Source organism: Lonchura striata, chromosome 2, assembly GCF_050655825.1.
Source record: "Lonchura striata isolate lonStrDom1 chromosome 2, ASM5065582v1, whole genome shotgun sequence".
Classification (NCBI taxonomy): Eukaryota; Metazoa; Chordata; class Aves; order Passeriformes; family Estrildidae; genus Lonchura; species Lonchura striata.
The window spans coordinates 85,651,294-85,667,714 of NC_140704.1; the positions used below are offsets into that span (position 1 = coordinate 85,651,294).

The 16,421-nt window shown below is 39.2% G+C and overlaps 1 protein-coding gene across 2 annotated transcripts; it reads left to right on the top strand.

The window, feature by feature from the left end:
* The first annotated feature begins 622 nt into the window (after positions 1–622).
* Positions 623–8,816, top strand: LOC110474744 (carboxymethylenebutenolidase homolog). 2 transcript variants are annotated; one of them, XM_085571706.1, is made up of 7 exons: positions 955–1,093; positions 3,230–3,273; positions 3,603–3,825; positions 4,609–4,716; positions 5,802–5,944; positions 7,098–7,189; positions 8,316–8,816. In XM_085571706.1, exons 3-7 carry the CDS (start codon positions 3,611–3,613, stop codon positions 8,493–8,495), a joined length of 738 nt encoding a protein of 245 aa, XP_085427832.1. In that variant the 5' UTR covers positions 955–1,093; positions 3,230–3,273; positions 3,603–3,610; the 3' UTR covers positions 8,496–8,816. The 2 variants fall into 2 exon arrangements, with proteins under 2 accessions (XP_021394082.3, XP_085427832.1); XM_021538407.3 differs by lacking the exon at positions 3,230–3,273 and having other exon boundaries at positions 623–1,093.
* Positions 8,817–16,421: the final 7,605 nt, after the last annotated feature.

Below are 16,421 nucleotides of genomic sequence, written 5' to 3' on the forward strand. Positions count from 1 at the left end.
TGATGATTTTAAATATGTCTTTTTTACCCATGGATAAATAGTTTCAGGAATTAATTATGCCAATGTAGTATTTAAAAGTTGGTGTTCGACCCCAACCTTTAAAAACATAGAAACACTTTTAAAAAAAAAAAAAAAAAAAAAAAGGTCTTCAGGTGGATTGTTCAGCTAAATCAATGTGGTTTTGAAAGGGAAAGAAAAAGCCCTCCGGGGGTGTGAAAAATGCATATTTTATGATTGGCTTTTCGCAAATATTACAATGAATATTATATGTGTAATGTTAGAAAGTTATGATGTATTAATTCTCTTAAGTAGTGTGTTAAATATAGTTTTAGGTTCCAACATAATGTTAAAATAGAGACTATGTATGTGGGGGGGATGGGGGTTTTTAGGAATAAGATAGTCACTTCGAGGAACACCTAAATCTTCCAAAGGAGAGGAATTTATGCCTTCTTCTCAGAAGAAACTAATTTCTTCAGGCCTTGCTCAGACTCAAAGACACCATGGGGAATAAAGGAAACAGCTGACATACAAGAGAGAGTTTCTTGTTTTAAATATAATGTATGCATAACCATGAAGGATGTATGAATATGCAACAAGTGAATTGCTTTAAGGTTATTCCTTTGTTCACAAGGCATGCTTCTTGTGACTTAGTGTCCGAGAGCATCCGGATGTTCGTAATTCTTTGCTTTTTATTGTCTCGTAATTGTCCTAACTCTCAACTTTATTACTCTAATTGTATTATTTATTTTATAACAATTTTATTATTATCAAACTTTTAAAATTTTAAAAACCAAGTGATTGGCGTTTTTCACAGAGGGTGAATACCATTTCGTGTAAATTCAAAAGCAGGCTCGGTACTCAGCTACAGCAGCGCAGCCCAGCGGCGGTGGCGGTGACAGGAACAGCTTGAAAAGCTTCGTCTCTCGGCGGGGCGCACAGATAAAGGCAGGATTTATGTAACTCTCTTTTAAAGGAACCTGATCCTTGCTCGCCCTTTCCTTTAGGGAGTTCGCGCTTTGTTTGGGGATCCAGCTCAGCCCCGCTGAGCTCTCGCATCCTCCGTCTGCTGCCTCGCACACCTGCAGCGCTACAGGTATGGGTGGGCTTCTCTGGGTTTTTTAAAGTCATGGCTTCTTTTCCCCCTCAGAAACGTAGAACAAGCGCTTGCGAGGTGTGACTCAGCATGTTCGGGAGACTTCCATTTTATCTGCAGGCAGAGTGCAAGCTCATTTAAATGCAGTTGGGGGTTACCTTCTTCCCTTCCCCCCCCCCCCCCCCCCATTTTTTTTTTCTTTCTGAGATGATGGTTCAGAAAACTGCTGTTTTCCTTCCAGAGGTGGGGAAGACCTCTGAGGAGGAAGACTCAGGAGACTCTTTCAGTATTGAAAATGATGGTGCCACACAGCAGTATCTTTATATTTTTACTAGCTGCAGATTCAAGTATCTGAAAATTAATTCTTGTTTGGTCTTCCAGTAAATTCTCAAGTGCTTGCAGGTGGAAATGGTGGCACACCAAGGCTGTGGGTTTTCAGATCCTCCTAAAATAATAGCATTGATAAATGTAAGAGGGGGAAATTAATTTTTAAGCAATGTTTCAATAGTATCTTAGGAATAGTAAGAGATGCTCTTTGTACTACAGCACATGCAGAAACACTGACGTATCTTGCCTATACTACAGAGCTTGGAAGTCTATATGGCTTATAAACCATACAAGCCAATGCTATCCCTCACAGTCTTGCATCTGAAGATGTTTTCATGAGTGAATATATCTACATCTTTAAGTATTTCATGTTCTATGTGTTGCTTTACATTTTATCAGATAGTATGAAATGTTTTCAATTAAAGCCTTTGAGGATATACTGGTAAGGGCATTGTATTTGTGTTTCTGGAGTTCTGAAATATAACTTTCTTTAATATTTAATTCCTGGTTTTGTTATTTTTTCTGATTTAGTCTAATCAGTGGGAAACAGTTTGTGAATGGAAAATTAGTTATGAACTTCCTCCTGTGATACATTTGCACAGTATTTTGCCTTATATTATCATTTATTCATTCATTTATTTTTTTCCTAGTAAACTTATCTTAAATTAGAAGTCCTATATGTGAGACCACAACTTGAGAAAAAAGAGAAAAAAAAGGACACTTATGGTTGTGGCTTATTTAAAAACGAAAATGTAGAATACCAGTTTAGATGTGTGCCCAGAGATAATACAGCTTTCAAATATGACACAGCTTGTCTTAAACTGATCTGAACTGATCTGTGAAATGAAATCTCCTTGTATCTGCAGACTAGCCCTGGTGATACTGCTTGGGATATTCTGAATTTTAAAGTCTGGAAATCCAGAATTTGTTGGCCTCTAGAATTCAGTCCAAATTTTCTGTCTGCCAGGTTGTTCATTGGCTTCCGTAAAACTGTCCCTTTACTGCCATAAATCTTTAAGTCTCACTTGTCCAGGGACACTTCAGTAAACTGCTTTTTACTATTTCTCTCTGTGTTTTTGACACAGTCAAGTTTGAAGATCCTTGTTTCTTTGCTAGCAAAGTTTCTATGGCAATACACATCATTTATCTATAAAGAGCTTGGGCAGAGCTTTATCTAAATTTTTTCCATGCTCTTGAATAATTTGTAGATGCTGTGTGAATATTCACAGGAGTTATTCAGGAATTTTTCAGATGGTTAACCTAAGCTTGATGGCAGACAATCATTAACTTGAGTCCAAGCAGCTACATAAAAGTGTGTTAGATTATGCTGGTACTTTTTGACCTTTGTGAATTACTTGTTTATTTTCATTTAAGCAATAATTTGGAAAAAAAAAAGTATACCCTACTCTTACCTTCTTGGTAAAAGATTTGGCTCAGTTTTAAGATTTTGGGTTTTTTATATTTGGTTTTCTTTTTTTCTTCTTGGGGTTTTAGTGCATTCTTTATTTAATATTAAAGGAATACAAGTTTATACTCTGACTTGTGCTGGTACATTTTTTTTGCATCTTTCTTAAGTATCCTTCTTCAAAAGTCTGCAACATCTGAGGCTAAAGTTGTTTAGAAAAAGGATTTATTGACACTGAAAATTTCAGTTATGTAATATTTTAAGTCCCTGGGTGAAAATATAATGCTTAATCTATGTGTAATTATATCTTTCTACATAGTAGCTGTTGTTTTTTTTCTTTCAAAATGCTGTGTCTTGTATTAAGCCTTTACTGTCTACTAAAGAAAGCTATGCATTCCTGACAGGAAATACACATGATGAAGAGTGGAAGGATTGGCTTCATTACTATGTAAATAGTTTGTGATGGTTGCCTAGCTGCTTGGTCATAACTTTATTTTTATTGTACTATTCACTGTAGGGCATGGAAATCTGAGCATGTACTAGGTCTCTGCTGAAGACTTCCTAACTCATAAGAAACTCTAACAATAAACTTATTTATGTTAAATAACCCAATGGGCTTATTGACTAATTCTGCATTTTAGATCAAACAGTAATGAGCATGTTCATCCTGTTACTGCAATGATTAAGAAATTCAATAGCTGATGATACCGCTGTCTTCTGACATTTTTCAGTATGGCATGCTTTGGTATTCACTACTGAATATTTTTTGTTCCTTAGTATCCCACATGGCCAATGAATCGAGGCCCTGCCCATGTGATATTGGGGACAGGTTTGACTATGGAGGCCGTGGGCAGGAGGTTCAAGTTGGGCACATCAAAGCCTATGTCTGCAAACCTTCTGCCAGCACCGACAAAGCTGTGATTGTGATTCATGACATATTTGGATGGCAGCTCCCAAACACCAGATACATAGCTGATATGCTAACAACTAATGGATACATGTAAGAAATACTGCTGTTTTCAAAGATTATTTTAATATGAAAGTTTATTGAACTGTTTCCTTTTTTCATATAAACCATACAAACACAAATAATTTCACAGTCTTTCGTTGCCCCTTTCTCCAAGGGGCTTTCTAGTAAAACAGTGAAAGAAGTATAAATAATTGAGTAGTCTTACCATAATGAGTTAGTAGGTAATCACAGAAGAAGAGGAGAGAAACATAAAATTTTCTTATTCTGCATCTTTTACCCTCCTTGAGCCTGTAGAAGCCTGCTTCCTCCCTTCCTCTGTGCAACTTGGCTGTTATGGTAAAAATTCCAAAAAAGCTGAAGATCTTTCTATGAAGGGAAGGTACACTAGCTTGTGCCAAATAGAGAAACAAATTCTCAAATATATGAAAAGCATATTGAGTGTCCTCTTTCCTGTATTATTGGGATAGTATTCCTTCCAGGCTAAACATACATATCATTTAAATTGTAGTTTCTTTGGTTTGGTTTTGGATTTCTTTTTTTAAGTTTGGTAGGAAACCACCAAGGATTTTCAATTACAGTTAACTATTTATCAAATTAAGTAATGAATTTTAACAGGGTAAAATGTAACTGGAAATTATACTAAGTCTTCTTATTACATGTAGAAAATTATTGAGGATTGTTGGTATAATGCTTTGGTGAGGGTTACGTACTATGTATTCAGCAAAAAATTTGTTGTGTAGTACATATGGCCTTCCCTTTAATCCTTTTCCAGTATTATTTCATGGGCATAAAATATTTTCATTTTTCTTGCAGAGCCATCTGCCCAGATTTTTTTGTGGGACAAGAAGCTTGGAAACCTTCTAACGACTGGGCATCTTTCGATGACTGGGTGAAAACACGAGATGCCGGCAAAATAGACAAGTATAGCCATTGTTCCTCATCCATCGAGGGGACATGGGACATCCGTATTTCATAGGAATTTTTGCCTCAGTAGAAATGTAAAATTAGATCCTAAATTATTAGTGGGTCAAATATATCTGGATGTCCACAAATAGAAAGTTCATGCAGCTCATGGGACAAGCTCATGGTTATGTGAGTGGTGCTTTACAGATAAAAGTAGACATTTGAAGAATAAAAGTTCCCAGTGTTTGTCTGTACAGAAAATAGAAGCAAAATGAATGAATGAAAAGGAAAGAACCAGCAAAGGCTAGAAAATGCAGCTCACTCCAGCTGCTTCAATCCCACAGGAAGGCACAAATTCCATGGATTTTAGATAGGGTGCAAATGCAAACACTGTGTAACGAGGGAACATTTCTTCTGCTCCCCATCAGATCACAGCTAATTCAAAGCATACTGTTTTCCACTTTTCTGTATTCTTCCCATTTTTATCTGACACATAGCTTGATTACATAAAGTAACTGCTAATTTAGAAAAAACAACTGGAATTTTGCTTCCACAATTTTATAAAGTATTTGTCATCCTTGTGAGAGATGTTTTGCGTGTAAGTCACATTTGTGATAACAGGACACTCTTGACTGGCTGTGGGTCTCAAATTTTTATTTGTGTTCCCCTGTAGGACAACTACTGCTATTTGTGAAATTAATTGGACTGGTGTTCATAAAATCACTTCATGTCCTAGTATAAATAATCTAGGAAGTCTGATTTTCTCCTTTGTCTTCTGCCCTGGAGTTTGTCTTGTATTTTAGAAATGAATAATAGTAAAGTAGTGTTGTGGGTTGACCCCAACCAGGAGTCAATCAACTTACCACTCAGTTGCTCTCACGAGAGGAACAGGGGAGAGAATAAAGGAAACAAAGCAAGAAAACTCATGGGTTGAGATAAAGACAATTTGATAAGTAAGGGAAAGAGAAAAACCAGGAGTGATGCAAAGACAGTCACTTTGTCCCAGAAGCAGACTGATGCCCACCTGGACTTTGAGCAGCAGCCACCAAAGAGGCCAGAGAAACAGGCTAGAGCCTTAATTCACTTTCATTTACATGTCTCAGAGAAGTTGATGTCGTCCTCAAATATCTAAAGGACCAATGTGGTGCGAAGAAGATTGGTGTCATTGGGTTTTGCTGGGGTGGAGCAGCAGTGCAACATATGATGCTGAAGAATCCCCATTTAAAGACTGGAGTGTCCCTCTATGGTAAGCCTGAAATATCTGCTGCATTCTGAGCAGAATACCAGTGCAGGAAGCAATTCTGTAGGGCTATTGCTGTAACAAAATTCTGTGTGACTTCTACTGGAACAAGGTCATTTTATTATAAATAATCTATAAGTGATTGGATTTTGCACACTCACATTTTTACACTCAAGTGTACCCAGCAAGATCTATGTACTTAAAGAGTGGCATGACCAGGATAGCATCTGTGAATATAGTGCCAAATGCCATGGCCTCACTGTAGCTGAGATTCCTTTTGATTGACGATGACACAAGGGCTTCTAGGCACATCTTTTACATCTTTTAGACAGTTGTCCCTCATTATGAATAGGAACCATTTTTAACTTTCTGTTTTAACCCTGTACTCTCGCACATTAGTCAATGCATTTATACTGCCTTTGATATTTTTCTTATCGACCTCTGTACTTCTACAGAACCCAGACTAATTTATTTTGATTAGAAGTGAAAGCAAATTGAAGGTGTTTTTCCAGAAAGATGATTGGGATTGTTTTGCTGCACTGATATGCTGATCAGTTGAGTCAGTTCAACAGTGTTACTTGTTAATATTTTACTTTTTTGTTGTAATAATCTCAGGAATGAAAAGAGTAGCCAGGGTGGCACTGGTTAGTTCTACTGTAACTTTTATTGAAATGCATTTGAATAGTCAAAATTAAAATGTGAATTTTTTGTGAAATCATATCAGTCTAAATGTACATACACTGAAATTGTAACCATGTATGTGAATTTATCAATATTGACAATTATCTTAAAACTGATATTCCCAAGCCAGAGGTGAACAGTTCTAAAGTGTCCATCTTTCACAGAGCTCTGTCTCTGGCAGTGGTCAGAAGCAGTCGCTCAAAACAACCTGCAAAAATGGGGCAAGTGAACACTTCTTCTCTTGTTCTTCCCACAGAACTGGTCTCAGTTCTTTTTTCACACAACTGATGTTATCTTTAATGACATTGCAAACATTCCACAACAGAAGGGACTTTTAAGCAAAGTGTGTTAAATTCCATTACAAACTGATCAGATGTAACTGATGAAAATGTCTCAAAGTTTCACTGTATAGATTTTGTAGTGTTTTAGCTACTTTAGGTAGCACAACTTCTTGTATGTATGTTTTCTTCTTCCTTAGGTGTGATCAGGCGTTTTGAGGACAAACACAATTTGCTGCATCCTACCTTCTTCATTTTTGGTGAGAAGGATGACATTATTCCATTGGAGCAGGTGAGTTCCCCATCACAGATATTTGTCTTTTTAATGCTTTTCATGCTTGTTTTGTAATTTGGTTTTTAATTAACACAAAGTAGAAAACTAATTTGCACTTTTCTTTCCCTTTCACTAACTCTTACAGTACTTCTATACAAATTTATGCTGTTTATCCCCAAATAAAAAAGTTTTACCATGACACTAAAAGCATTTTCTGTTCCTGTTTGAAAATTTGGGTGATTTTCATCAGTTCCTAGGAAAAGAGCAAGAATGCAAAGAAAGCCTACTGAGAAATTTAACATAGGGGACCCTTTTTAGTGATACCAATGGTCCATACTAAAAGCATTTTCTGTTTCGGTTTGAAAATTTGGGTGATTTTCATCAGTTCCTAGGAAATTAACAAGAATGCAAAGAAAGCCTTATGACAGGTTTAAGACAGGAGACCCTTTTTAGTGATACCAATGGTCCATAAAATCTACCTGTTCCAATGGAATCACTTGTTGCAGGAGAATTAAAAAGATTCTGTGGCTAGCCTTTTCCTTTTTCCACTGTCCTACAGAAATTTTCCTTTCTGTCACTCTGTCAATAGCCTTTCTCAGGAGCCTGAGTGGGGACTGATTGGAGAAGTATGATTATCTGCCAAGGGGATCAAAGGAAAAAATGTTTTTATTGAGTGATATTGGCTTTAACTTTCCTAGCAAAAATTCCAGTCACTTTGAACTGCTGATTTTGTCTCTCTCCTTCCTCCTCCAACTTCAAATTAATTCAAACTCCTGCCCCATTTTTTTTATGTGAGCGCTATCAGAAGCAACTCATACAGTGTTCACCACATGGTAACCTTCTTATGATGCTGAGCAGTAGGTTTTTTTACCTTTACAGGCATTAATAGTAATAGTAATCCAGGTAATATTTTTTTATGTTTTATACAGTCACATGATGGTATTTTACTGGGGAAAAAAGGCCTAGTTAAAATAAAGCAAGTGCAGTAACAGAAATGCATTTAGGTATAAAATTAGTAGAAAAGAAAACAGTGGCAAGGATAAATTGTCTGACTTTCAGAAAAGTAAAAATGAGGACAGTTTTGGAATGTAAATACAGAATGTGTTAACTTTGTACTTAGCCAACAGAATGTTCTGTGTTACAGGTCACCTTGCTGGAGCAGAAGCTTAAACAGAACTGTAAAGTTGATTATGAAGTTAAAATTTACCCTGGACAGACACATGGGTTTGTGCATCGCAAAAGAGAAGATATCAATCCTCAAGATAAACCTTATATTGAGGAAGGAAGAATGGATATGATCAACTGGCTGAATAAATATCTTTAGATTAAATTAATGCCAATAAACAAAAACAATTGTAGTAGGAAATCAGAAAATAATACAGACTATTTGTTTAAAATGTTCTTACAACCATAAAAATATTTTGTAAAACTCTTCTGCAATAACACTACTTATTTGCACTTACCTTATAAGCAGGGGCTTAGAAATGGCTTTTCAAATGCTGAAAGCTATAAATGTAAAGAAGGCTTTTAACACTGGTCTTGTATATGTTAAAATTATTAGGATTTCATGTGGCATATTTTCTGGCACCTGAAAGTTTAATTTTTTATATCAATGTCAACATGATTAAAAGTCACTGAAACTCTGCCCATGCTTGAGAAATTCTCTCCTTAAAGCTGTGTTTAGTGTTGTTTAGTTGTGAGATTTTCAGCTTCAAGATTTTCAGCTTTTAGGTAAATATAGTTCTGGGTTGGAAGGTTGGGAGATTTTCTTGGAAACAGAATATCCTATTCAGAATTCATAAAGAGTCAGCTAGAAAAGGGAAGGGGAAAGACAATGGAAAGAAATGTGTGTGAACAGAAAGGGAGCTGCAGAAAGTTGGGAACCATGACTGAAGAGATTAGAGGAAATCACATAATATCACAATTATCTTGATGCAAATCCTTCATGTCTCATGGTTTCAGGCAGTTGCCCTACCTACTGAACCTATTTCGGAATTGATCTAAACCAATCTCCAACATTGCCTCCTCACCTCCACAAATCATTCCTTTATCATCAGGTTTCTCTCTGCTGGGATTTCATTGGGTATTGTTATTGGTAAGGTACAGCCCATTCCTAGTGATTGGGAACATTACCCTGTTTCAGCTCCTTTGGACTCTTCCAGGGTATTCCCAAAAACCATGTGGTGAGATCTTACCTGTATTTGTGATGTAGTTAAAACATTGTACTGAACATTGCTCATTTTCCTCTCAGGTAAATATGTGTTCTAGTTGCAGCCCCTCTGTGGTTTCCATTGCCCCACAACATTTTTTCTTTTTGAGTGTGCTGCTGCCAGCCATGCCTGACAGCTTTCTCAGGAAGTCACATTCCCTCTGGCTCTTCCCTAGCTGGGGGCCTAAGTAATCTGTGGTGGGGTTGTAGCTGCATGGTGTCTCTTTGGATTCTCCCACCATATGGTCCCAAATGCCCAGCAGTGCTCCAACCATTTCTCCATTTCAACCCTCTTCTTCACATCACTCCTTCCCTCCTGCAATGCACTCTGTATGTCCCATGAAAAAATGGTTCTCTCTGCAGCACGCTGGTTGATATTAAAGAAAATCTATGTTTCAAAAAGATTTCATGTGAACTTCTGAGGCAAAAATGCAAAATCTTCCTTTGCTCCTTGGTTCATGCCCTTGGTCAGTGATTATTGCTGTTCTATGGTTTGGACACTGCACATTGTGTTTCTATCTCCTTGCTCAATGATTTCAGGAGCAATGAGCCTTCAGTTCTTACTGGGTCCAGCCAGTGCAGGGAAAATATCTTCAGGTCTTCAGGGCATTGTTGCTATCAGTCATGCTGGAAGAAATAGCCGCTGCACACTGGAGGTGAGAAGTTCCATGATGTCTCCCCTGATCCTGCCCTTGTGCTCAATCTGTGCAGACTCCCAGTGATTTATAGACTGAGGGAAGGGCTAGACAGTGACTTCTGTGCTACCTGCCAGTCCTGGCTTGGTTCTGTTCTCAGCAGGTAGAAGAGGAACAGCTTCCCAGGAGAGAACTGCAGACACCTCCATGCACTGGTGCAGGCATATCTGAGGTGTGTGCCTGCCCAGTTCTAAGGAGTGGGAACATAACGATGCACAAACCTGCCTGGAAGGAGGAAATGTAGGTTTGTGGTTCAGGCAATCTGTAAAGTGTAAATTAATTTCCCAGCTCTGGATTCATAGCCAGTTTATCAGGGTTGCTATGAGAACAGAGAGAGATGATGAGACTGAACTCTCTACTACAATTTTCTCATGTGGATTTTAAATAAAAGAGCCTTGGTTTCTATGAAGGTAATGTCTTGGTTGGCAAACTTGTCCAACTAGTTTTTTTTTTATGTGAATGAACATAAAATTCTTATTCTTCTCCCTATTCTTAGGGAATAGGGCTAAATGTTGCCAAATTTTCCCTGAGATGAGGAAAGACTGTAAAACTGAAGAGTATTTTGCCAAAATTCTTTTTTCTTGGACAATCCAGTGTCTCTTGCTGTAGGACAGGTGTTACATTTTATGATATATTTGTTTTTATAGGAAAAAGCCAAAAACAGGTGCATTAGAAAACATCATTGCCAGCAGGTCAAGGGAGGTTATTCAGCTCTGCTGAGGCCACATCTGGAATACTGTGTCCAGTTCTGGACTCGTCTGTACAAGAGAGACATGAAAGTCCAGCGGAGTGCAACAAAGATGATGAGGGGACTGGAACATCTCTCTTACAACAAGAGGCTGGGACAACTGGGCCTGTTCAGCCTCAGGAAGAGATGACAGAGGGGGCCTCATCAATGTCTATAAGTATCTGAAGGGAAGGGGTCAAGAGGACAGAATCAGGCTCTTCTTGGTGATGCCAAGCAATAGAAGAGGCAATGCGAAGAAAGTGATGTATGGGAAGTTCCACCTGAATATGAGGAAGAACTTCTTTATTGTGCAAGTGACCATGGACTGGAGCAGATTGCCCAGAGTGGCTGTAGAGTCTCCCTCAATGAAGGTATCCCAGGAATGTCTGGATGCAATCCTGTGCAATGAGTTCTAGGATGGCTCTGCTTGAGCAAGGAGGTTGGGCCAGATGACCCACTGTGGTCTCTTCCAACTTTAGCAGTGATTTTGTGATTCTGTAAAATACACTATCTAAGAGGAAAGACTCAGAAAACTCAATACTGGCACAAGCATTTTGGTAGCATCTATTATCTTTAATCAGTTTAATATTATACTGGCTTAACTTCTTTTCCAATTTGCTTACCTTTTTTACATGCTAAATGGGAGCTTTTTTATGGGTTTCAGTTAAATTTTTATGGCAACAGTTTTTAATCCACAAAATGCCTCTTCAACTCTGTTCCTTTTTCTGCATTGCTCTCTGTCAAGTTCATGTTTTTTGTTTTTTTTTTTACTATGGTGTCTAAATCAGATAGCTATTGTTTTATCTTGTTAATTTTTCTCAGCTTCTTTGACTCCTACATTGGAATGGGCTTTTAGTGTAGAGGCCATAGTAAGCAAAGACAAAGAAAAGCACTCCTGATCCCTTCACCTCCCCCCTCCCCAGCTCCTCCCCTCCCCTGGACATGCATACATAGCAGTGCCAATATTCCCATAAAATAATGTGCACCCACGCAGTATAAAAAAAATGCCCTCTATCTTCTGGCTTGCAGGCAGGAGGTCATCTATGATTTATGGTACATTATAAGAGACTGTGCACTTGCTTTAAAAATGTGTCCCTCTGTACAGCACCAAGTGCATGAATGTGGGGAACACTTCTTCCTCAGCTGCAAACTCTGACTCCAAGGAACTCTGCTGCTAGGTCTTGAAAGGGCTTTTTTGTCTTCAAAGCAGGCCCTAGGGAAGGAGCTGAATTATTGCTATGCTGGATTAGTGAGGCTTCAGGCTAGAAGCCTGACCAGAATTTGAACTTGATGGAATTTGGAGAATTGATGGAAGATGTGATAGAGATGACTACACCAATAGATTCAGGTCCAGTCCATCTGAATGCCCTGTTGTAACACCTTTTGGCCACATTCACAGGCATACTAAGTTTGCTGTTTAGAACTGTAGTTGCTTACATAGGTTGTAATCAAACTGGACTCTGTACCTTTAACTAATGAGATTTCAATGTGTTTTGCCACAGATCAGGAGTGGTAGTTTAGGCTCTAGAGAGATGCACTGAAGACGCAATTTTTTGAGGTAGATTGTTTTGTCACAGGGACACAAGACAATCTAGTTTAATTTTATTTGAGGTAAAAAAAAATAAAGGTAGACCCCACTGAAAGCACTTTAGTCAGAGCTCCCATGGGAAGAGCAATGGGAATTTGGTATGTACTTCCTCTTTATACCTTCAGAAACCTCCAGTGTGCTTCACTTATTTTCTGGTTTCTAATGTTTGGCACTGAAGTTTATCAAAGCCCAGTGAATAACAGAATGCTAAATTTCAGAAAGTGAGGAGTGGAATGGGCTAATGAAGCTCCAAAACAAAGTTCCCCTTTCAGACCATCAGTGGAGCAGATGGTGACACCTGTGGCAATACATTTCCTTTCCTTCCTTTCTTGCCACTGCTGTATTAAGAGCTTGTGAGGAAATTTCACATCTGGGCTGGTAGTTTGCCCAAAACTTCAGCAAAGCTATGCTAATGTTATTTGTTAGGGGGATTGCAAGTTATTCCAACTGCACTAATAAACTGTTCTTCAGTTTTACTTCCAGGTGTTGAGCTTATAGATTGTTGACTGTTTCTTTAAAGGTCTTTTTATTTTCCCAGAATCCTTAGAAAGTTAAGAAAATTGCTAAGAAACTTTAGATGGGTGGCTAAGCCAAAGGGAAAAACCTTTCTTTTTCCTCTGACTCCTTTGAGCAAAAACCAGAAGGTAATTTTTTAGGCAAGAAGAAAGAGATGCAGAGGAAAGGGATAAGCTTGCATGTTGTTGTATATATTTGCAAAAACTGTAGTTCGCTGTGCTCTGTGATGCTGCTTTGGAGAGCGGTGAGCTGTGAAAGCTCTCCCTGTCAGTAGGACAGCAGTAGGGGAGCAGCTCAGGGAGGTTAGGAGTGCAAGGTAAGTTGATCCTATTGGATGGCTTGAATAGACTGAGAGCTTGTTATTGTCCTGCCTTTCTCCTGTTTTCCTCACCCAGCTGGTTTAGTTCCAAAATCACTCAGAATTTTTCTTTCTGAGACATAGATACACCCTGGCTGAAAATGAAAGGGACTCACTCATGTGTGTTATTGACTAAAGATGAAACCAACTTCTGGCTCCACAAGCAAAGTAAAGTAGAGTTGGCCTCCTGCTCAGGAGTGTTCCTGATGTGTACAGTTGTATATCATAACTGTGTTTTCAGATGTGATAACCAGAAGAAATGTTCTTTCTTTATAGTGGCATATAACAAAAAGTGTTAGAAAAACTAAATAAATAGAATGGTGGGACTTTCTTTGCTGATATAACTGTGAAATCACATAATTGAAATATCTCTAAGCTGGAAAAATGGGAGTAACAAAATACTGCAGCAATATTATTTGTTGCTGCAAATAATGCAGCAACATTCCAGCCTACCCTTTGCTGATGCCCTTTTGCTACGCAACACCAAGGCAGAGGAGAGCACTGTTGTGCCTGGCTGTCTCACGGCTGCTGCAAGCAACCATGAACTCATCCTGCTCACAGCCCGAGCTGGGCTAAAGCTGCACAGCCTCATCAGATGGGTGCTCTGCTTAAACAATCTTAGCAGATCATATCAGATTGAAATCATTATTCATAGCAAAGTGGGACTAGGCTTGTACTGCAGTGACTGGCAGCAGGGCTAGAGAGCATACAGTTATACAAGTTCTGTCTTTTTTTGCCTCTGCAAAACACTGCTGAGGCCCAGGCCTAACTATCTGTCTGCATAATATCCCACTCTCACACATTTGTCACTTTTTGCAGATTAAATATCTCTGAGCAGCTACCTATGGCTACCTAAGTGACTCCTTGTGAGATCACAGAACAAGAAGAGGCTTAGGATCTTTCTAGTAGGCCTAGTAGGGAAGAAGGGAAGCAGGAGGAGGAGTCTGATCAAGATGAAACTGACAAAAAGTGAAGAGTTACCTGGTGGGTAGAGGAGGAAGCGCACAGTTGGCTGTGAAAAGGAAATGTGTGGGAGGTAGAGAAGAGAGCAGAGAGTGGTGTTGGTTGTTGAAAATCAGAGTTGTGGCAAAAGCAGAGTGTTCCAGAATTTCAGCACAAAGCAGAAGTGACACTGTGAACAGGAGAAGACCTGAGACTGACCCTTGAAGACCACTAGTCCATGTTCATCCTACCTGTGCTGGTTTTCTTTACTAAGAATCTGTTGAATCTGTGAGGACAGCCAGATGGAAAGTAGGCAAATAAAAGGTGGTATAGAAAAGAAAATAGAAAAGCAAAAGAGAGAGGTTAGGCAGGAAATGCAGCTGTAGGGTGCTCAGGTGGGGAAAAACACTGGCAGTGATGGTGTCTCCTGAAAGTCACAGGTATCCCATGCCTTTGCTCCCATTTCCTGTCTTAAAGATTCAGGAATCAGCCCTGACTGAACACTATATAATTTTAGCATAGATGCTAAAAAAAAGAGGAGCAAAAAATCATTAAAGAGGAGCAAAAATTCAGCAGTACTAAGTGGAGGTAGAGCCTCCCTGTGGAGAGACATAAAGGGAGATCTGCTTCAAAGGAGAGGCAGTGAGTCAGCAGTGGAGAGGCAAAGCAGGGGATATTTCTATTGCTGGGTGCCCAAGAGATTTGAGGAGATAAACACTTCTTGCTGTCACTAAGCCTTTCTCCATCACACTGTGAGCAATGGCATTGTAGGAGACAGGTGGCCTTCTGTTGCTTCATGGCTGTTGCTGGGTGATTTGTAGATCATATGCCAAAGTTCAAAGTTAAATTCCCAGGAATTGCTCAACCCAAAATAATGCCAGGAAGCAGTCAGCAAAATCGGTGAGATGATGGAAGTTACTCCTCAGCAAGACAAAAGCTTCTTGGGGAAAAATTGCCACCTGGGATTTTTTTTACCCACTCCTTTCCCTTGCTGAGCCCTAGCTTCATGGCCTCTCCAAATGTACTTTTTCTGCTGGGCTGATGCCAAGTGGTACATGCAAGGGGGCTGAAGAGAAACATGTCAGGATGTTTTGGTAGAAAGTCAAAGCAAACAATTGAAAGCAAGAGGTAAATCTGGAATTAATAAATAGGAACAGTTAATTATTTCTTTCCCCCATGTAAACTGGAGAATGGTGAGTCTGAAGTCAAGAAAAAGCTGGAAGAGAAAGGAAAAGAAAGATGTCTCTATTGGTTCATGCTGTACCAGTAAGAAGGAGGTGGGGAAGGCTTGGCAGTTCCTTGCAGGCTGATGGGGTGGAGGGAGTACCATTCCAAGCCTTATTGCTTTCCAGCTGGCTCAGATTGATGGTGTTTGCTATTCCCATGATATCTCTGATAGCATCTCTCTGATGTACTAATGGCAAGATGCTTCATTCACCACTCAAAAGAGGGATTAGGGCTCAAATTGCCATTCCAGCTTGTCACTCACCAAGGAATTAAAATCTTCTTTGAATGTGAAATTTACTGACCCCGTGGGAGAGCCTAAGACTAAGGAAATGATGCTTTAAACATGAGATCACTGAAATAAAATAACTCATTAGCTGGTGAATGTTCATCTTTCCAAGCTGTGGTGGAGAGCCACTGGGCAACATTACACAGGCAGCACTCTCATGGAACAGCCAGATCATCACAAATATGCCAGACCTCTGAAGAAACAGCAGAATATAGTGCAGGAACACCAATAGATGGCTTTTAAGGAGTTTATGTGGTTGTTTATGTGGTTGTTTATGTGGTTGTTATAGAGCAGGCTTTGATCTATGTCTTCCCTAATGGAGCAAATTATCTACTTCTTGTCCTGATTTGTCACTGACAGCTGGCCATGGTCACAGATCTAAATCAAGGGCTGTGCAGAAAATCACTTTGAATTTCATCTGAACAGAAGACTGATGTAGACAGTGATGCCTTAAATGAATTTATATAGATGTGCCCACATGAGAAGACAAGTGTCCTGTAGTACAAGCCTGTGATCTCTGCTAGCTCAGCTGTGCTATGAGGTTTTGCAGTAGAAGTGAGCTGGTACTGAGTGGTGCACAGTGGTGGAGAGCAGCAGCATCTCAGGAAACTAGATGGTCAGGCAATGATACACAGTCACTCTAGGTGCTCTGGGTTCCTCCAGGAATTACTGACATCTGTGGTTTTAGAAAGTCTGAGGACA

Coding starts and splice junctions, on each gene's coding strand:
- LOC110474744 (XM_021538407.3), top strand. CDS start 3,611: ATGGCCAATGAATCGAGGCCCTGCCCATGTGATATTGGGGACAGGTTT. Junction 5,945..7,097: donor GACTGGAGTGTCCCTCTATG/GTAAGCCTGAAA, acceptor CTTCTTCCTTAG/GTGTGATCAGGCGTTTTGAG. Junction 7,190..8,315: donor ACATTATTCCATTGGAGCAG/GTGAGTTCCCCA, acceptor TCTGTGTTACAG/GTCACCTTGCTGGAGCAGAA.